This window comes from Anguilla rostrata, chromosome 11 (assembly GCF_018555375.3).
Source record: "Anguilla rostrata isolate EN2019 chromosome 11, ASM1855537v3, whole genome shotgun sequence".
Taxonomy (NCBI): Eukaryota; Metazoa; Chordata; class Actinopteri; order Anguilliformes; family Anguillidae; genus Anguilla; species Anguilla rostrata.
The window spans coordinates 37,935,966-37,959,017 of NC_057943.1; the positions used below are offsets into that span (position 1 = coordinate 37,935,966).

General features: G+C 43.4%; 1 protein-coding gene across 1 annotated transcript in view; it reads right to left on the reverse strand.

The window, feature by feature from the left end:
- Window positions 1-23,052, reverse strand: part of LOC135235089 (copine-5-like) — a 225,068-nt gene that overhangs the window by 121,161 nt on the left and 80,855 nt on the right. The window contains exons 5-8 of the mRNA XM_064300284.1: window positions 21,953-22,056; window positions 20,215-20,254; window positions 19,255-19,269; window positions 18,955-19,031 (exon numbers count right to left, since the gene is read on the reverse strand). Coding sequence (XP_064156354.1) covers window positions 18,955-19,031; window positions 19,255-19,269; window positions 20,215-20,254; window positions 21,953-22,056 — 236 coding nt within the window. The remainder of the gene's footprint in view (window positions 1-18,954; window positions 19,032-19,254; window positions 19,270-20,214; window positions 20,255-21,952; window positions 22,057-23,052) is intronic.

Consider the following 23,052-nt stretch of genomic DNA (forward strand, 5'->3'; position numbering starts at 1 on the left):
GCAGGTTGGGAACTGGGAATAGAAAAAACACATCTCCTTTTCACTGTAATTAAAAAATAAAAATAAAAAACACCCATTTGTAAAACTAAAATGCTTTATACCACACTGCAGACATGATCTTAAGCCTACATGACCATGACCGATAGATGGCCTAATGTAAAACTCTTCGTCAACTTTGATGACAAACTGTCCGATTTATGCCTCTAATTACTCATTTGCGAAACAGAAGGGTCTCAGAGGGTCTTCCCTGTATGAATAAAGGAAAATAATAATCTGAGGAAAAAGGATTTTAATGATATTGAAACAGCAACACCAGACCACAGATAGTGGGATGAAATTTGCTCCAATGAAATTACAAAGGCTACATTCCAGTTGGTCCACCTTGCAATTCCACAACTCGGCGCAACACTTTATTCAGATGATCAATGTATCTGTTGCAGAGCTCTGTGTGTTGATACGGAATGCGGATGTGCGAGTGTGTCTGAACGATCCAACATCAAACATTATCAGTGGAATAAACTATATTCACAATGTAAGCTACAGTGCTACTGAGGATAAATCAACGATACATTTTCCCAAGACTTCTGGACCACAACAACCATTGTTTCAGAAACTGCTGCGCATAATGAAATTTATAATCACAAAAAAATGGACAGATGAGGTTTTCCTTGGTTGTTAAATCACCTTGGATTTCTACATTAACTTCAATGAGCAGCAAGCGCTTTTGCCCTGAAGTATGCGCAGTAGAGACGGTTTCCCCGTTACTCCCTAGGCTTCAACGCCTGGCCCCTCCTACCATCTCCAGTCCTTATGTACGCAATATGGTCTGCGCACATCTTTGCCGGTCTCTCTCAAAAGTGCCTCAAAAAAAAAAAATAAAAACACCAGACAAAACAAATCACGGGAATGCCGAGGTAGAGACAGCGGTGATGAACCGACATTATCTACGCTCGCTTCCTTCATTTCCACCTTTAATCATGAGCAAATACTCAAATGTTAAACAACGATGGTTTATTTAAATGATTCAGTAATTTCAATAATTGTCCATTCCCCTATTCAGTAAACGAGGAACTAGACGCTGGCAGGAGAGAAATGACTACGGGATATGTGCCTTGAATACATTCCAATTTAAAACAATTCACACAAAACCAAATAGCTAAAGCAGACCAATCTGGTGTGTGATTATAATAAATGTGTGTGATAAACGCTGTTTCTTTTCCATTAATCATTTGGTACAGGACCGAATTGTGCATATACAATTTTCAAATGACAACTAGCAGCAGTGAACAAATTAGTTATTTATCGTGTTACATTTATGATGCATCACATTTATACAAACTCTACCCTATATCCTAAGTGAAACTAACATGGATGACTTTAGACTGTGCTTAAAATGATATGACTATTAAGTTTCACAGTCTGACCACGAAGTTCGTTGAATAACCGTTTATAGACGTAAATGTCACTCAAATACACACAAAAATGTTATGGGTAACAAGCATGTCCCTATTTTCAGCTTATCTTTAAAATGTATTTTCCTTTCCTGTTAAAATAAGAGTGGCGATAACACTGTTCTACTTTGCTTGTGAGTGCCACAGTTGAAGTTTTAACAGCCAGATATGGTTTTGAGTGCTCATATTCGCCGCCCGGTGGTGGTTTTGCAAACAAAAGTAGTTCCTGTAGAAATAAAAATAAAATATATACAAATTTGCCGCTGCCGGGAAGATCTCTCGCGGCAGAAGCATCATCTGAAACCAGTGACTGTACAGCATTTATTTGTGGTCAAAAGTAAGAAAATACACTTCAAGTAACTCCAAAGCAGCTTGCCCAAAAGCACAGCACAAAACTGTCTGGGCCAACTGAAAACATGCAAAAAATAAAAAATAAAAAAACAAAGTAAACTGTAAATAGTCTCATATTTAAAACAATATATATTTTCCCAAGCACTGTCACTTAGCAGCTCTAAATAGGCTGTGGTTCAGCATTAAAAATAATAAGAAAAAAGGTAGAATACAAGACTGAGGGAGAAACTTGTTAAGAGATAGCAATGTACTCGGGGTTTTACTGGAGATTAACCTCACTGCCAGATTTCCCAAAGGACACATCTAGGGCTAACGGACGGTGATAATGAATCTTTGTTTTCTTTGATTCGACAGTGAGTACATTTGAAGGCAAGGGAGCCACATGGAGAATGTGTTCAAATGGGATGATCCAGGAGTTTTTATCTCTGCCTCCCCACCTTACACTCAGTCGTTCAACCCAGTAGATGCAAATGCAATAAACAAGCCTTCATGCCACTATCACAGTCAATTAACTTCATTACCCTGCAATTATATTTAAATATCTTCTGCTGAGAACAGTTTTAGATTTGCTTCTGTCAATGAAAGATGTTAGAAAAACTGTAAGTAATAAGTTCAGCAACTGAGTCTGCTGTCAAACATCTTTAGCTAACATGCATTCCCATGCCACAGCCCACACGCACGCTCTGCCAAATAAGACTGCTAACGCACATTCCACAGCCCACACGCACGCATGCTCTGCCAAATAAGTCTGCTAACGCACATTCCACAGCCCACACGCACGCATGCTCTGCCAAATAAGTCTGCTAACGCACATTCCACAGCCCACACGCACGCATGCTCTGCCAAATAAGTCTGCTAACGTGCATTCCACAGCCCACACGCACGCATGCTCTGCCAAATAAGACTGCTAACGCACATTCCACAGCCCACACGCACGCATGCTCTGCCAAATAAGTCTGCTAACGCACATTCCACAGCCCACACGCACGCACGCTCTGCCAAATAAGTCTGCTAACGTGCATTCCACAGCCCGCACGCACGCACGCTCTGCCAAATAAGTCTGCTAACGTGCATTCCACAGCCCACACGCACGCATGCTCTGCCAAATAAGTCTGCTAACGCACATTCCACAGCCCACACGCACGCATGCTCTGCCAAATAAGTCTGCTAACGCACATTCCACAGCCCACACGCACGCATGCTCTGCCAAATAAGTCTGCTAACGTGCATTCCACAGCCCACACACACGCACGCTCTGCCAAATAAGACTGCTAACGCACATTCCACAGCCCGCACGCACGCACGCTCTGCCAAATAAGTCTGCTAACGCACATTCCACAGCCCACACGCACGCATGCTCTGCCAAATAAGTCTGCTAACGCACATTCCACAGCCCACACGCACGCACGCACGCTCTGCCAAATAAGTCTGCTAACGCACATTCTACAGCCCACACGCACGCATGCTCTGCCAAATAAGACTGCTAACGCACATTCTACAGCCCACACGCACGCATGCTCTGCCAAATAAGTCTGCTAACGTGCATTCCACAGCCCGCACGCACGCATGCTCTGCCAAATAAGACTGCTAACGTGCATTCCACAGCCCACACGCACGCACGCTCTGCCAAATAAGACTGCTAACGCACATTCTACAGCCCACACGCACGCATGCTCTGCCAAATAAGTCTGCTAACGTGCATTCCACAGCCCGCACGCACGCACGCTCTGCCAAATAAGTCTGCTAACGTGCATTCCACAGCCCGCACGCACGCACGCTCTGCCAAATAAGTCTGCTAACGCACATTCCACAGCCCGCACGCACGCATGCTCTGCCAAATAAGTCTGCTAACGCGCATTCCACAGCCCGCACGCACGCATGCTCTGCTGAGCCAAATGATGTTTATATTCTCACATCTGTGGCAATAGTGAGATGGTAATTTGCAAAACTATGGTCCCTATTTTATGGAGATACCAAAATATTTTGTAAGTGATGTAATCCATGCTCTCATGGTCAGGGTGGGCAACTAAACAGCCATAAGCTAATGTGTGGCTCAAAGCATGTGATAAAATGGCTGTCAGTTGAAGCAGGTATGCATTCAGGTGGAAATGTTAAGTATTCCCATCGCAGGAAAAGCAGAGGAACTTTGACCTTGCATTACCTTAGCACCTCTCAAATTCTCCCAGGTAATTTAAGTCTCTGACATATCCATAATTAAAGATGGGTTCACTTCCCTTGCTGAGTTCTGCTGTAAACTAATCAGAGTGTTCCATTTGCGAAGGCTTCTGATTCTCTGCATTAAAAAAGAATTCCATCGAGCACTCACAGAAGGCAGGATAGCAGAAGGTGAAACGTTCTCAAACCCATTTTAATGTTTCTTGCTCTGATCTTAATACAAAATCTTTATTTTCCAAGTAGGCACAGACCTGTGAGTTGGAGGCTCAGTACAGATTGACTCATCTGTCATTAAGCACACACTGCCAATTACAGGAGCGCTATTATGCAGTTATCACAAGGTCGAAAACTTCTGAAGCAACTACCCAAGTGTCTGGTTCAATAATAATCAGTCTTCAGTAATAATACTGATACTGATACACATGGGTCAAAATAATGGACAAAATCAATTCTATAATTCATATACAAATAAACCACAATACACACCAAGTACACTCCGAGTCAAATGGATGCTACATAACACCAGTTTCCAATAAGTTCACACTAACTGAGTCTTTGATATAGATAGATAGGGGGTACAGATTTTATATTAGATTGACTATTATTATCCATGCTATAATGAGTGTAACATAACTTTGGTGTAATGTTATTATAATAGCGTGCTCCTAATGGTTGCTACACTTATTGCATTGCACTAGAGTGCACGCTGTTTCTGCAATAACTCTGTAGCGACTAAATTGCAGCGAACGTGTTTACCTACATCTTTGAAGCCATAGGTTATCCTAACAGAACTGTTTGTGACTTTGAAATCACATTGTTACCACGTTACGCGCATTTACAGCGTGGATATTGAGCACAAGGACCAGTGCGCATGCACACGTTAATGAGGCTTTGCTAATGTGGCATGTCAAAGCACATGCACAGAACAAGGAATCTCTACTTCTTCGCCTCCACTCCATTAAAGATTGTGTCAGGCGGCCAGCGATAACGATCGTCAGACCGGTGCGCTTCATGGAAAACGCCGCCGTCTTCGCCCAACGCGAGCAGCAGCGGCTGGCAGGCTTCCTTCCCGTCACAATACGGCTTAATTAAAACTGCCCAATAACTAAATGAATAATTACAGCTTTGCTTCGTAATTATCCACTGCTTGGTAATGAACACTGGAGTGTCTCCAGGAAAGCTACGCCATATTCAGAGTTCTGAAAACTTTTCGCAAGGAGGCACTCCATCGTTTGGCTATTCCTCCTGGCAAATCGCACACACTTGACAGATAATGACTTCCTGAATCTCTCAGTCATAATTTAAATACTGAAACCACTTATTAATGTCTCAATGATAAAAAAGTCACAAATAGCCTTGAGTCAGACAACCCAATTGTCCTAATCCCATGACCGTGAAAGAGTTTGGAGCTTCTGATGTAAAGAAGCATAAATAACCTGTCACAGCATTGTGTCCTTCACTTATTTCAAAACTGTGCTTCCTGCGCCAGTCCTGTCACTGCATTTGTGTTCATCACAGAAGTTATGACACCATCTGTTCCTAAAAATGTGCACTAGCATCCTGGCCATGTGGAACCTGGACCTTGTGGTGGCCGATTATTCATTTTAGCTGAAAGAGAAATCAATACAGCTGTCTTTCACTCCATTGATGGTGTCAAGTTGTCGCATTGGCTCTATCTGTAGAGAGGAATGACTTATTGCAGAGGGTATGGAGAAGGAGGGTGTCTGGCAGGCCACCGCTCAACTGCCTTCAGGTCACACAGTCGGGTTCCTGTGGGGGAAGGCTAATCTGCTCCAATAAGCACCATTAGTGGGTTTGCGTCTGGTGGTAGTAGAAGCTATGAACCGCGCAGTAGAAGCTATGAACCTCGCACTCTCATTGGACATGGGTGAGATGGCCGCCAACACTTGCTGCTCACCCAGTTGTGCATCAGCTATGAAATTGAGAAGGTTTTTTTTTTTTTTTACAAAAATCAATCAATCAGGGGGTATTTTTATTGTGTAGTCATGCAAAGAAATTATCACCATGCAGCTGAACAAAGCAGAGTTTTTTGGAGGGAAAGGAAGAAAACGAATGATGAAATAATGAAAGGGAAAAAAAACCAACCCACAGTAATTCCCTGGCACCCCCAGCAAAGGATTCAATAAACACTCACAGGAAATGCAAGGCCAATAGAGCAAAGACTGGCTGCAGCAGCTAGTCTGGGATAAAGCACTTTCACGGTGGATCTGTGAATAACGTAGTGGATCTGAATAACACAGTGGATCTGTGAATAATGCAGAGGATCTGTGAATAACACAGTGGATCTGAATAACGCAGTGGATCTGTGAATAACACAGTGGATCTGTGAATAATGCAGAGGATCTGTGAATAACACAGTGGATCTGAATAACGCAGTGGATCTGAATAACGCAGTGGATCTGTGAATAAGGCAGTGGATCTGTGAATAACGTAGTGGATCTGAATAACACAGTGGATCTGTGAATAATGCAGAGGATCTGTGAATAACACAGTGGATCTGAATAACGCAGTGGATCTGTGAATAATGCAGAGGATCTGTGAATAACACAGTGGATCTGAATAACGCAGTGGATCTGAATAACGCAGTGGATCTGAATAACGCAGTGGATCTGTGAATAAGGCAGTGGATCTGTGAATAACACACCGAATCTGAATAACACAGAGGATCTGTGAATAACAGTGGATCTGTGAATAACACATTGGATCTGAATACACAGATGATCTGACAATAACACTGTGGATATGTGAATAACGCAGAGGATCTGTGAATAACGCAGAGGATCTGTGAACACAACACAAATTTTCTCTCTCTCACTCCCTCTTTCCCCCTCTTTTTCTCTTCACTCTTTCAAGATCAAACCCACAGGCTAATAATGGAGAACTCTCATTTCCACAAGATTAAAGGGAAATGCAATGAGATGCTTTGAAACGGAGGAAATGAAACAAAACAAAAATGCTTTTCCTGATCTATGCAATGGAAAAGGCAGAGGGACAGGGTGCTACTGAATTATTAAGCTGAGAGGGAAGAAGAGAAGGAGAAACAGAGAGAGATAGAAGGAAAGAAAGGGGAGAAAGGGGAATAAAACCAAAACATAAATGGAGAGAGAGAAAAAAAAGAAGATCAATGGGAAGGAAAAAGAGAGAAAACAGATAAAGGGAGAGAGACAGAGGGAGAAACTGAGGGAAAGAGAGAGAAAGGGAGAGAGACAAAGGGAGAAACTGAGGAAGATGGAACAGAAAGAGATAGAAAGAGAGAGACAGAGGGAGAAACTGAGGGAAAGAGAGAAAGGGAAAGAAACAGAGGGAGAAACTGAGGAAGATGGGGCAGAAAGAGAGAGAAAGGGAGAGAGACAGAGGGAGAAACTGAGGGAAAGAGAGAGAAAGGGAGAGAGACAAAGGGAGAAACCGAGGAAGATGGAACAGAAAGAGATAGAAAGAGAGAGACAGAGGGAGAAACTGAGGGAAAGAGAGAAAGGGAAAGAAACAGAGGGAGAAACTGAGGAAGATGGGGCAGAAAGAGAGAGAAAGGGAGAGAGACAGAGGGAGAAACTGAGGGAAAGAGAGAGAAAGGGAGAGAGACAAAGGGAGAAACCGAGGAAGATGGAACAGAAAGAGATAGAAAGAGAGAGACAGAGGGAGAAACTGAGGGAAAGAGAGAAAGGGAAAGAAACAGGGAGAAACTGAGGAAGATGGGGCAGAAAGAGAGAGAAAGGGAGAGAGACAGAGGGAGAAACTGAGGGAAAGAGAGAGAAAGGGAGAGAGACAGAGGGAGAAACTGAGGGAAAGTGAGTGAAAGGGAGAGAGACAGAGGGAAGTAAAACAGAGGACAGAGATGAGAGTTGTGACTGTGAGAACAGGGGAACAAAAGAAGAAAAGAATCTATTTAAGTGCCTTTTTTCTGCCACATTTCTGCTTTGGCACGAAAGTGAATACTTGCCATGCCGGTAAAGCACATTTGAACTTGAACCTGAAGGGGAAAGAGACTGACAGAGAAAGAGAGCGAGAGCACTGTAAAGTGTTGTTAGGACAAGTCTAAGAGAGAGAGTGTGAAAGATAGGGAGAGACACAGAGAGATAAGGGAGAGTGTAGTGTCTGAGTGATTGCACGTAAGTGGATCAGTCAATGCACTCTGGCTTGGCAAAGCCTTTTAAAGTGTAGCAAACAGATTACCGGTGAGCATGTGCTCTCCAAGGCCAGGCGTATTGTACATACGTATGATGGAGGGGAAAAGCCTGTGCCAAAAGCACCAAACCTTTTGGGTGCAAGGCATGATGAGCACTTAAAAAATATAATACATTTCAACATCATAATGTACATGTTTGTTTTTTTAATGCAAACAAAACACAAAACTGAACAAGGTATTTCATGAATTAAGCCTAAGTTGATGTCTATGTTTGGGTACTCAGGGGGTCCCCCTGGCTGCTCATACGGTTACGCCACCCCCTTAATTCCACTTCTGCCCCAGCTCCATCATGGTCATTATTAGACGTCCTGACAACTGAACACACACTGCCATACGCTGCCTGGCCAAAAAAAATAGTCGCACACTCTAATATTTAATTGGACCGCCTTTAGCTTTCATTACGGCGCACATTCGTCGCGGCATTGTTTCGACAACCTTATGCAACGTCACAACATTTATTTCCGTCCAGAATAGCATTAACTTTTGGCCGAGATCTTGTGTTGACGACGGGAGAGTCGAACCACTCTGTAAAGTCTTCTCCAGCACATCCCAAAGACTTTCAATGGGGTTAAGGTCAGGACTCTGGTGGCCAATTCATGTGTGAAAATGATTGCTCCCAGAACCACTCTCACAATTTGAGCCCGATGAATCTTGGCCAGGGGTGGCCAACCCTGGTCCTGAGGAGCCGCAGGGTCTGCTGGTTTTTGTTTTCACCTTAAATACAACAACCGCTTAGACAAAAGAAACCAGGTGAGGTGAGTTAACTGTGTAATCAACTGCTTCAATTGATCAATGAAGTGCCGAGTGAAAACAAAAGCCAGCAGACCCTGCGGCTCCCCAGGACCAGGGTTGGCCACCCCTGGCCAAGATTCATCGGGCTCAAATTGTGAAAGAGTGGTTCTGGGAGCATGCACGTGCCATCAGGGAAGAAAAAATCCACTGATGGGATAACCTGGTCATTCAGTACATTCAGGTACTCAGCTGACTTCATTTTATTGCTGCATAACGTTTCTGAGCCTAGACCTGACCAACTGAAGCAACCCCAGATCATAACACTGCCTCCAGAGGCTTGTACAGTGGGCACTGTCCAAAAAAATCCAAACGGCGACTTTTTTTTGGCCAGGCAGTGTATGTAATTAGAGACATTGCAGGAGGGTCCGTTTAGCTGGTCTGGGGTTCCCAAACTTATAGAGCTCAAGATTCACTTCATGACTGAATAAGTTTTAATGTGACCATCCTCGTCTTAAAATATAGCCTACCGGATGTTCATGAATGCTATTCATAATTTTAATTCATGTTTTAAAATGTTTTGTTTGTTTTGCTTTGTTTTTTTTAATGTGTCAAAACAACTGCACGTGCACTGTAAATCTGCAGCTGATTTACCAATCTCAGGACCCACAGGAGCCACTGATCTGGCGAAGGGGGTTGGTTTGACATTGACTGAGCACATGGAGCAGAGTCACTTCAGGGCCGGAGTCGCTGCCATCGGTGTCATGAGAGACTATACAGGCCTGACACCCGAGAGGCACAATCAGGGCAATACAAACACAAGGGCCAGGACAGCACTTGCTTTCAGTACCACAGGGATATGTGCACGGATCTGACAGAGATGGGGATAAATATGATAAGCAGGTGGTTGACAGGGCGGCCCCGTGGGAGACTCTGGGGCGTCTGATTCAGCATGTGCCTGCGTCCCCGGCCCAGGTACACATTTACACAGGTTTATAAATCATTGGCAGATGCTCTCAGTCAACACAATTCTGATCCCATTCAAACAGGAGGGGCGAGAACAGAATCTCCACTTTAGGGGCAGACCAGTCCATCGCTCTGGGACAGATGTACACTTGAACCTTATCTCTCCTGAGCAGGGTGTGATTAACTGGAGGGAAACTGCACTTGTAAGGAGGCTGCAGGTTCAAATTTCAACTGCTGCACTATTGAGCCGCTCTTGTATTTGTCTGCATTTTTTTTTTGTCATTTTCAGAATCTGTGTTTTTTTCTCCCAGACGAACAAGCACAGAATCTCTGAGAATACTGCCAGTAAAACAGCCACTGGCATTGTAAGCCAGCTCCTACCATTATCACAAGCTGTGTAGACACACAGTCATTTTTCAATTTTTTGGCACAAGTGGTCTTGTGTTCTAGCATAAAACAGCAGACACACTTCAGGTTCTCAAATAGACTGAATGGTCAAAGTTTGTATTTATGGACACAAGAGAACTGATGCTGCTAAACTCACAGGTAAAAAAAAAAGCTGAATGTGCAAAAAAAAAAAAAGACGAGCAAGAACTAGAAGAGAACAGGCTAGACATTCTGTAAAACAAGCAAGATGACTACACTACCAGTCAAAAGTTTTAGAACACTCACATTTTTCCAGTTTTACTGAAATTTAAGCAGTTCGAGTCCAGTGAATGACCTGAAATGGTACAAAGGTAAGTGGTAAACTGCCAGAGGTAAAAAATAAAAATAAAATAAAAAAGTTTAGGTTACCAAAAACTGAAAAAAAAAATTTCACTGTTATAAAGAAAGTTATAAAAAAGGTCTTCCTCAGCTAACATGTAATGGGTTAACAACTTACAGCTTTTCTGCAGCAATGGAAGTAAATTAAGTCTTGAAAGTTGATGCAAATAATTCCTACAGGTGTCCCAACTTTTGCTGATTTCTTACAAACCCTCTGTCTGTATAAAATCAGTGTTGGAACAGACTGTATTACTACACCCTCTGAAGCATTATTTGGGCAATATTGCACTGCAGGAAGTAGTATATTGCTGTCATAATGGCGAGAAAAGGGCAATTAACAAAGGAAGACAGGCAGACCATTATAACCCTTTAAAGTGTAGGTCTTCCCTTTTCAGGAATGCAAACTCATCAGGGGTGAAAAAGGTGACAAAGATGTGAACCCCCTAGAGGGGTCCCGGGGCATGCCCCCTCAGGAAGACTGAAGGGTTTAAGCTTTAAAATGTGGATCTACAGTCGATTTTAGCATGAGGATATAGGGAAAAACTCACCCTAGAATTAATGTAATCTTACTGCTACAAAAGTAACATAAGGGGGACATCAGTTCAGGGCAAAACAAAAAAAAAACCAGCAAGAGAGCGCAGAGCCGGATCCAAAATTGTATTAAAGTGCATTGCATCCACTATACAATAAAGTTCAAACAAAACAAAAACACAATATGCACAACAATTGGTAGAGAGAGAGAGAGATTATTATTATTATTATAAATATTATTATTAATGTTAATGACATGAATAATAATAAGAAGAAGGAGGAGGAACGTGGGTCATACTCAAAAAGATAGTTGTATTAATATATGCAACTCAGGATAGATAGAATCAATACAAGATGTTAAAGGCTAAAAGTCTTTGTCTGCTCTACTGATAAAGTCACAGATCTCACTCCACAGCTGAAAAAGTTCACAAAAAAAAACCAAAAAGATTAAAAAATCCAAAATATGAGGAACAAAAAAAGAAAAAGGATAGATCTCACCACTCTGTTGTATGGAAGTCCACCATTTCAGTTCATAAACTCCAGTAATCCATGAGAGCAAAAGAAAAAAAGGTCTTCGGAATCCATTGGGCCTTTGTCTTTCTTAATCCCAATGGTTCAAGCAGTTCAGCAAAGCAAACAGAGAGATTGCCTGAACTATATGAGCAGTGATATAGAAAACAAGCCAAAAAGAATAATTTTACTTGTTTTAAAGTGATCAAAATGCCATAACTAGGCCTTAGCCAAAACCATGCTCCTAGTTTTCTTCCTTACTCCACCAAACATTTTTTCCTTTGTCCTCTCTCTAGCACACCCACTTCCTGTCTCCTGGTGGTGTCAAAAGGTATCGCAATCAAGAGATAGGGGAGAGTTTACAGGCCCTGTTAATTGATGGAACCCTGTTCATTTTGGGGGTTACATTTACCCTCCAGCCCCCTTCAAGGCGAGGCTCAGATGGGCCGAAATAAAGTTTCGTATTCTGTACATGGTAAACATCACTGTTATCTGGCTGGTCAGTAAAGGCTACTTTGTAATTAACTGGACCAAGTTTTTTCAAACTCGTGCAGGACCTTTCCATTTTGGTGCCAGTTTGGCCATGTAGCCTGCTTCCCCCCTAGACAGTGGATGGTCTCCGACCCACCCCAGATCATCGCATTGAAAGGACACCTGCTGGCGCTTGAGATTATAGTAATGCCCTTGCTTTTCCTGTGCCTTCAACACATTGCGTTTAACTTGCTCTACTCTGTTGTCTTTCAAGGAGGGAGTAGGCACTTTGGTCAGGGTCAGGTGAATTGCTGATGAGTCTTTCCAAGGGACCCTTTAATCTCTGCCAGTGGATTCTGCACACGGCAGATGGGTTCCCCCTCTGAGTCCGGTTCTGCTCAAGGTTTCTTTCTGCTATCAGTCAGGGAGTTTTTCCTTGTCACTGTCTTTAGGGGCCGGTTCTCTGTAAAGCTGCTTTGTGACAAAGCCCCTTTGTTAAAAGCGCTATACAAATAAAATTGATTGATTGAAAAATTGATTGATTCTTGCCAGGTCAAATTGATGGCATATCGAAACTCAGGCAACCATTGATCCCAGGTGTTGTGTTTGTCTTTGACGTAGGAAGCAATCATGGTTTTTAGGGTACGATTAGTGCGTTCAGTCAGGTTTGTCTGAGGGTGCTAAGCAGTGGTGAGTTTTTGTTCTACACCCCCTTTAATGACCTGGTGAACTGGGAGCCTCTATCTGGAACTAAGTAGGCAGGTGTACCCCATCTTGTGAAGATTTCATCTATGAGAATTGAAGCGAGCTTTGGGGTCTTTGCTTGTCGTAGTGGAAATAGCTTGACCCATTTGCTGCAGTAATCCACCACAACTAATAGGTATTGGTTTTGCCTCTTGCTCTTGGTAAATGGTCCCATATAGTCAACACCTAGCATGTACCCTGGCTCCTGGATGGCAGTGGACTGTAGATGACCAGACAGTTTGGTCATTTGAGGCTTATACTTTTGGCAAGTAACACAGTGCTTGGTGTACTCCCACACATTCTTCCTCACTTCAGGCCTATAAGTTACCTCTAGGAGTTTCAGGAGAGTTTTTAGTCTCCCTAGATGACTGCTAAGTGGACTGTCATGAAAGTACCGCAGAAACTGGTCCCTCATTTTTAATGGAATGAACAATTGCAGTTTCTGACCTCCTTGCTTTTGAGGCACTGCTTGAAAGAGGAACCCATTCTCCATCACATAGGCAATGTGGCCTTGTTTCTGGATTCCACTTTGCATGTCTTTCATGATAGCCTGGGTTTTAGGGTCATACTCTTGCGCTACAGCAATGTCTGCCCAATCAACAGGAAGTGTACATTTATGTTCCTTGGCCACTTGATACACCATAAGTTGTGGTGTAAGTTCCACTGGGGCACGTGACAAAGCATCTGGCACCATATTGCATTAACCTTTTCAATAGGTCACATGGAAGTCAAATTCTTGCAGTCTGATTGTGCATCTCGCCAACCTGGAGTTAGGCTTCGGGTGATTAAACACCCAGGCAAGTGCAGAGTGGTCAGAGACCACTTCAAAATGTTTACAGTCAAGGAACTGACGCCACTTCCCTACAGACCAAACAACGGCAAGACACTCTCGTTCAGAGTAGTTTTTTTCTGCTGGGTTGAGGAGACGGGATGCATAAGCAATGACACGCTCGTTGCCATCCACCTCTTGAGTCAAAACAGCGCCAAGACCAACATCACTGGCATCGGTTTGCACTTTAAAGGGTAGCTGGAAATTGGGGGCTAGCAGCACAGGTGCATTTGCCAGTTCACTCTTAAGACCAGCAAAACCCTCCTGGCACTCTGTTGTCCAAACCCAAGGAGTTTTCTTTCTCTTCAATGCGTTAAGTGGAGCAGAGTGTTCAGCAAATTGTGGTATGAAATGATGATACCACCCTGTCATTCCCAAGAATAGTTGAACGTCTTTGACTGTTTGTGGCGTAGGAAAGGATATAACAGCTTCAACCTTCTTGGCGTCTGTCACTATGCCTTCCGAGGAGACCATGTGCCCCAGAAATGAGACTGATGGATGGAGGAGGTTGCATTTTTTTAGGTTCACAGTTAGCCCAGCTTTGTGTAGTCCGGCGAACACAGCTCTAAGATGCTCCAGGTGTTGCTGTTCTGATTGAGAGTATACCACAATGTCATCAATATACACAAAGCAGAATTTCCCCTTGATGTCTTCCAGAACAGTCTCCATGAGCTGTTTAAACGAAGCAGCAGCGTTCTTGAGACCAAAAGGGAGAGACACAAATTCAAAAAACCCATGGCAGGTTACAAAATCTGTTTTCTGGATACTGTCAGGGTCCATGCCAACTTGCCAGCAGCCTCTTTTAAGGTTGATTGTGCTGAACACTGTAGCACCATTAAGCGACTACAATATATCATGCACCTGTGGCATTGGATAAGCATCCAGATGAGTTTTTGCATTAACGCTGCAATAGTCAAGGCAGAACCGTGTACCTCCATCTTTCTTCTTCACCAGAACTACTGGCGAAGCCCAGGGCGAGGTGGAAGGTTGAATGACACCTTTGCTCAGCATGTCTTTTATTTCAGCACCCAGAAAGTCTTGCTTCTCCCTTGACACCCGATATGCTTTCTTTCTTATGGGGACCTCATCTGTTGTGATGATGCGGTGAGTGACCACTGTAGTGTGCCCCAAAGAATCTGTGCACACCGAAGGCCACTCATGCAACAGGTCATCTAACCTGCTTCCGGACTGGCTCAGAGGTGGCAGCCCTTTCAACCAAATTGGCCACGAGGTCCTCAGTAGCAGGAGGGGGTGGTGGTGTTGTAGGCATTGCCAAATACATTTGCATATGCACTTTACTGTTAGTGACATTCCCTTGGTGGGTGAAAGGGAAAAAAACCACCTCATCTTCACATGGTAAGGCATAACAGTCTCGCATGAAGTCAATGGTGAGACCTGACAGAGACAAAAGATCAAGCCCAATTATCACAGAAAAGGCCATGTGACTGTCTTTCATGACATACACATCAATATTCCACTTTTGGCTTTGCAGGGAAATCTCCATCTCTGCATACCCTACGGCATGATTGGCCTGCCCATTAGCCAGAAATAACAAACAGTCTTGACTTGGATTCGGTTCTTCTTTTGGCCTTTTCACCCGATGCCACAAAGACTCCTGTATTAGGGTGTAGGTGCTGCCTGTATCCAGTAATGCGTGACAATGATATGAACGCAGCAACAGAGGCAGTGTGAGTTGGTTGGAGTTATGACTCTGTCCCTGTGGAGATTGGCACATGCTGACGCTATCTGGTTTTCTTTCCCCCTTGAGGACTGGCGAGGGGATGCTTCCCTTCTGCCTTGTTGGCTTGAGCCCAGTATGTCTTTGATTCCTGTAAATATTTTTCAATGAGTGTTTCAATTCTCACCAAATCATCAACAGTATGCACTGTCCCCCGAAGGAGGCTTGCCAGCCTTGGGTTGCAGTTTCACAGAATGTGTTGAAGTATGTCCTTTTCAGAGATATCAGAACGCCACCTCAGACATAATGCTCTAAACTGAAAAGCAAAATCTCTGGTGCTTTCTTGAGGTGCTTGTCTCTGATCTCTAATACGTTTCTCTGCTTCAGCCTCATAATCTTCAGAGGAAAGACTTCAGGAATGCAGCTTTAAACTGAGTCCAATTTTTCACCTTGCTCGGCTCAGCTTTCCACCAATCCTTGGCTGTGCCTTTCAAGACAGAGTTCAGTGCTGCTAGGATTTCAGCATCCACCAGGGGGCGCAATGCAAGGAATTCCTCACATTTTTCTGTGTAAGAGATTGGGTCTGCTTCACTGTTTTTGTCACCAAAACATGGGAATTCAATCTTTACTGGTGGTTTGAAATGATACACAGGGCAGCTGCTGCTATTAAGACCGTCTTTGGAAGTTTCTCTCGAGGAAAATTGCAGAAAGTTGACATGGGCTTCCTGGGAGAGAGCAGCCAAAGGTGTGGAGGTGATGGGAGGCTTACAAGCATTTATCATCAACTCAAGCTTTACATCCCTTCGTTGAAGACAATCTACCATGGTTTTTCCAAGATCTTGTACAGAGAGCTCCAATGTTTGCTTTACTTTGAAACATTCTCTTTCTATGTGGTAACGTGGCATCTCTTCCAATCTCTTCATATTCTGATCCACAGAGGCAACATTAGACTGTAGATTCTCTTCTATGGTAGCCACAAGGTTAGTTAACTCAGTAACACTGACACATGATTTTAGACCATTTTCTACAGAAAGGACCTGTGCATCAAGGTTGTCATAGAGATCATAAAGTGCTGCTATGAGGGGCAGCAACTCAGTGTCAGGAGCGGGAGGAGGCAAATCAGGGTCAGGATCAGGAGTTTCCTCATCATCATGGTCATTGGGTGGTATATGTTCAGTATCGCTGATATAGAGTGAACCGAGGCTATCTATAACTTCTCTAACTGGATCTCTACGGGTCACAAAAGGAGCAGCGGTAAAGCCCAGGAGCAGGTCATCACCATCCACTGCCTCAGATGTGGGCTCAGTAGCCATTTCATGAGCATGCACAGCAACTATCTGTAATACAATGACAAGTCCCCCCACACGGGCCACCAATCTATAACGGTTGCTTTGTACAGTGACCAAGACCGTTAATTAGAAGAAGAAGAAGAAGAAGAAGAAGAAGGAGGAATGTAGGTCATGCTCAAAAAGATAGTTGTATTAATATATGCAACTCAGGATAGATAGAATCAATACAAGATGTTAAAGGCTAAAAGTCTTTGTCTGCTCTACTGATAAAGTCACAGATCTCCACAGCTGAAAAAGTTCACAAAAAAAAACAAAATGATGATAAAAATCCAAAATGTGAGGAACAAAAAAAGAAAAAGGATAGATCTCACCACTCTGTTGTATGGAAGTCCATCATTTCAGTTCATAAACTCCAGTAATCCATGACAGCAAAAAAAAAAATTCTTCAGAATCCATTGGGCCTTTGTCTGTCTTAATCCCAATAGTTCAAGCAGTCCAGCAAAGCAAACAGAGAGACTGCCTGAACTATATGAGCAGTGATATAAAAAACTAGCCAAAAAGAATCCTTTTACTTGTTTTAAAGTGATCAAAATGCCATAACTAGGCCTTACCCAAAACCAAGCTCATGGCGTTAATTTCTACTTGTTTAACGTGACTTGCGAAAGGTTAGCTAGCATCACCCAGCGAGTGAACACCACAAACGGTGGTGTAACAGGTATTGGTTCATTACTAACTGATTGTGGCGAAAACCTTTGGTGAAAACTTGCTAGGTTAACAGCAGTTCTACGGGACATTTATTGCTAATGCGTGAGCTAACCATGGCTAGCCTACCTAGCTCTGGCAAGCTGGTATGCTAGCTAGCATATTTGCTGATGTTTAGCTGAGAAACATAAATCGAAAATAATTGAACATAATTATATTATTAATTTCACACATATAATGCGATGAAATAACACAGTACAGTCACAGATGGAAATTAAGCTCTGTAAATATTTGATAAATAATTATAAAACATAGCGGCAGACAGCCAGCTTACCTCGAGTTCGTTCAGAAATCAATTTAGAAGATGGGGAAGTGAAGTAAGCCTGAAGGTCAATGGCTTTTCCACTCTGGACTGTCAATCACACTGTGTTGGGCCGGTCTATGGTTCGGACCATGAACTCTATGGTTTTGGCTCCAAATAGACGACAATGGCGGCGCCCACAAACAGGCGTCAAAACGTTTTTCCAGACCCACGGAGAGTCAATGGGTGACATAACAGTAGCTTTGTCGATATTTTTATACGGTCTATGATCTGTTCTCACATGATGATGATGAGCCAAAAAATTAGAATAAATTGTGTTAAACAGAACGATTCCATGATTTGTTTTTTTATCTTCAATTGTTTATTTGTTATATGCTTTAATTTCAGAGTTCATTGAGACAACTGCGTAAATTTCAATAAAAACTGGAAAAATGGAGGTGTTTTAAAACTTTTGACCGGTGGTGTATGTGTGCGAGATATTGCAGAACTGACCCATTTAAAATGAAATCCACTGTAGAAAAAAGGTCCCAAGCGAAGGTAGTTGCCCTTATTATGTAATGAAATTATTCAAAAACATAATCAAGGGGCTATTCGTGTTGTGTCTATGAGATAGGCTTTAACATTGGCCATTAAGTCTCTAATTAAACAAGATAGTTGTTTATTCTCCCCTGATTTCAGTTCCCGTCAGGTCAGAATATGCCGTTTAGAAACAGAGCAAGCGCAGTTGTTTTCCTGTCTTTGAACTGTACACAACATGGAGGATGGAGAGGGGCAGACCCTTTCATTTGGGCGGTCTGGCACGTGGGACGGCGCACTCAGCAGAGAGACACTGACTCGGGCTCCATGCTGATGGGGACATCTGTGAGGTCAATGAGGGCCGCGACTGGAACGGGGACGGAGGAGGGAGATCACCCGCCCCTCGACAGACACGAGAGCGAGGGCCTTTCGAACAAAATGCCACACGAGTAGAGCCAGGCTGCTGCAAATGTTTAGCTTGAGCACTTTACCTCTTCAGATGTTGGCAAAATGTAAACATGCTCCTGCAGATCCCTGAGAATTTTCCTCAGAAACAATATTACCGTATGATATTTTTCATTTACAATTTGAACTGAAATTGACCCGCAACTACTGTGACAGATATCACACACCTGTTACTGCTAAAACATGAGCACATCTTTTTGACTCCAGGAGAGCTTCCACCAGGGTCGCTACACAACATGCATCGCTCCGCACTCACCCAAGCGGCTTCTCCAAACGGCTCCCTGGGGACCCCACAATCTCCCCCAGGGTGCAGAACACCTGGCCCAGGAAGTCCTACAGGGAGGGTGGGGAGAAAGGGAAGGGGAATGAGAGGGATTTCAGAAGGAGATGGGAGTGGGGAACGAGAGGGATTTCAGAAGGAGGTGGGAGTGGAGAATGAGAGGGATTTCAGAAGGAGATGGGAGTGGGGGGGAGGGAAGACAAGGCATTTCAGATGGATGCAGGGCGTGATCAGTCTGTGGTACAGTATTGAAGGATTACGGAGGCAGAGACGTACGCTGAGTTCGGAGGGCTTCCAGGTGAGCGGAGCAGGCAGCAGCGTTAACGCAACAGAGCACATCATGGAACAGAAATCACAGGACACAGGTACCAGACGGGCATCAAACAAAGTGCAAGGAGAAATGGGGAGAGAGAAAAAAGAGAGGGAAGCAAAAAGAGAGGGAGAGGGAGGGGATAGAAGCGGAGAGGAGGGAGAGGGAGGGGTTAGAGGCCAAGAGGGAGGGAGGGAAGGGGGGGTGGAAAGAGGGTGAAGAGGAAGGAAAGAGGGAGTGAAAGAAACGCGGGGGAAGGAGGGAGAGAGATGTAAGGCAGAGGGAGAGAAAGAAAGAGAAAGAACTAGATGTGCTTTGCGTGGCAGCTATTAGTAACACCAATGTGAAATCATTCAAACATGAGAAATCATTCAATACACATACGCACTTGTTGGAAATATGCAGTCCATTGACCGCACCCAAATATATTTCAGTAACCTATGGGTGGATTACACGGATTAACTGGCTTAAAGGTTTTCTTTAGCTAAACACATGACCACAATATACCAAACTACACATTAATTATACTATAACATTTCTATTTTAATTCTACACATGTATTAATGTAAAATAGGGAATACTGAACAAAGGATTGAAAAACTGTGATAATGACATGAAAGGTGGTATCACTTCTTTATTGAATGTGTACACACAACACAAGTTACTGTGCAATGATACTGTAGGCTCAAAACAAAATACAGAATGATAGAACTGAAAAGGAGGGACTAAAATCCTTTTAAAAAACTGTATGTATTTACATTCAAAAATATATTTGGATGGAGAAATTTGGACTAAATTTGATTTGCAGAGAACCAAAATAAGGTACCATGCATATCATGAAATGAATGATTCCATTCCAAAGCATGCAACAGGCAAAAATCAGGCAATGTTAAACGGGCCAGGCCCACAATCTGAGTATCACTCACATGCTTTGACAGATCAGGGCTTTTGGAATCGACATCATATCTGAAATCACAGGGAAAACAATTTCACAAGTGTTAAAAAGGTAATGGGGTCCAAGCTTCCTTTTTTATTTTTCCCATATTTCTCTATTTGGAGAGTCCAATCTGTATGTATCTCTGGTCATCACAACAACCTCCTCTGTCAATTTGGAAAAGCACAGACAACCACACACTCTCCTCCAAAACACATTTCTTTAACCCTGTAGACTGCTGTAACTGAAATCACAGCCCTCCAGGTCAAATAACTGCTGGTTTTCCACCCTCCCTTTACCTGGAAGTCAGTTGTGAATACAGTCTGGCCAATCAGTAGCACTAATTGTTCAGTTAATTACCTAGGGTAAAAGAAAACCAGGGCTGGATTTGGATTTGAGATCCAGATTTGAGTATCCATGTAGCAGAGCAACAGTTAAGCTTGCACAGACATTGTGTTAGAGGAGAACACTGTATGTGTAGCTTGTACTGGCTGATTGTGGCCAGAGGGAGGTGCTGGTGAGTGCGGAGATGCAGACAACCTAAGGCCAATTAAGGGCTGCCAGGCAAAGTTGGCACAGAACCTGGAGGGCCTCCACACCCCGGAACAGAACCTTCACAGGACAAGCCATCCAGAGACCTCCAGCTTCCCCTTTGAACCCAGTTCAGGCTCATGGGGACCACCATGAGCACGTTTGGCTACCCAAAGCAAACTCAAAAAGAAGACTTTTACTAAATTACTAAATAGTAAATAACCAAAAATAGAAAATTAATTTTAAAATTTCATTAATGCATAATGCTCCATTATCAGAGAGGTTTAAACAAAAGAATTTGCCAATATTTCTTTCCTCTTCCAGTTAATTTACATCACTTGATCCTGAGGCCCATTAAAACAGCTTGTTTTCTCTTCTTTTGTCACATTTAACTGCCTGTGTTCCAAAAAAAAAACGATTCCAGCGGCAGTTAGAAGCCACAGGAGAGGCAGCTCAATGTGTGTCAGTGCTAACCTGCAGCCGTACACGAAGTGGCTCTGACAAAGTGGTCCGTGATGGAGCGGCACCTGAGGTCCTGCCAGGCTGCAGCTATTCAAGTGTCCTCACAAGTAATTAAACCCGGGTGGAAGGAAAGAATCATCTTGAAAAACACAATTTCTCCTCTCCTTTCATCCCCCGGCACGGGCGTAATTCACAGCACAACCGACAAGGCAAGGTTGGCCAATAACAGATCTAAGCGAAGGGCCGGCCGAATCCGGAGAACGCGTCTTATGATGAGGTGTCTTGTTTCCGCCGTCCATTGAAGTGAAAATCAGGGCGACACTCTCTCTCTCGTTCTCTCTTCTTATCTTCTTATTAAAGTGCAGAGTGATGGTGGAGATGGTGGCTGGCCTCCAGCTTTAAAGGGACCATAATTAACTCTCACACCTCCCCCATTCACTAGATCCCCTTTCATGGTGAGAACGAGTGTGAAACAAAGACAGGAACAGATTGATGGAGACAGCAGCCTGGCTAATTTATACACTGCAGGCCTGTACTTCAGATGCTCGCTTTGCATGGGTACAAAATAAAACTGTCAACTGAGATGACGCGTATGAATTGTTTATTATGTTTAAAACAGCAATTCCCCTCCCAGGAAGTCTTCACAGCTGAGGGATGGATGCAGAAGAAGAAGTGCCAGACTCCAAAATCTTACACCCACAGAATCCTCAGGACAGACATCAAAGGGAATAACTCACAAGTCAAAGCGAAGATTCTGTTTCTCCTCAAAGAAGTAGTCCAGTATGTACTTTCTGACAAAGTCCGGGTTTAGGGTGTTGTCAATCACCTCAGTTCTTCCAAACTAGAAGTGGAGAGGGATAAAAGGAGGAGACGCAGGGAGAAAAGGAGGAGACGCAGGGAGAAAAGGAGGAGACGTAGGGAGAAAAGAAGGAGACATGGGGAGAAAAGGAGGAGATGTGGGGGAGAAAATGAAGAAATGCAGGGTGAAAAGGAGAAGAGACAGGGAGAAAAGGAGGAGATGTAGGGAGAAAAGGAGGAGACGCGGGGAGAAAAGGAGGAGACACAGGGAGAAAAGAAGGAGATGTGGGGGAGAAAAGGAAGAAATGCAGGGTGAAAAGGAGAAGAGACAGGGAGAAAAGGAGGAGACAGAGTCACATGACCAAAGCAGCTAAAGAACACTCCTCTCCATGCCCAAATTTTAGAAGAAATGCTTATTTAAACATTACTGTACATTTTCGCTTGTTTCTCAGAAAATTCTCAGGGATCTGCCAGGAGTGAATTTAAATATTATTTAACACTATTTATACAAATACACAGTATAGCATATAAAAATATATAATTGTATATAAATATAGAATTATATAGAATTGTATAACTGGTATGCGTGCGTGTGTGTGAACGTGCATGTGTGTGCGCATACTGGTGTGTGAGCGTGCATGTGTGCGCGCATGCGTGTGTGCGTGCGTACGGGTGTGTGTAACCCAAGTCTGCTCTCTCCCGCCTCTCCTTCCCACTAGAGATACACACAGCTAGACACATCCCTGAGAGCACTGGAACAGAGAGCACTGGAAGGGACCAATGAGTTCTCCTCTCCTTATCACTAGTGTGAGCAGCACCACTCGTTATGCACAAGTGCAGAAAAGATGAGTACCATCGCTAGTAATTAGATTCAGTTAATTAACAGGATTTTCTTTTATCATGTCTCAGTCTAAGGCATGCCAAGTATGCACCACTTTGTTTGTTAAGGAAGATGCTACCATGATTTTCACTAGGTAGAGGGTCTATCTTGGAATAAATACCAACTTTATGGGGGTGGTCCACCACAAAAAAACAACGC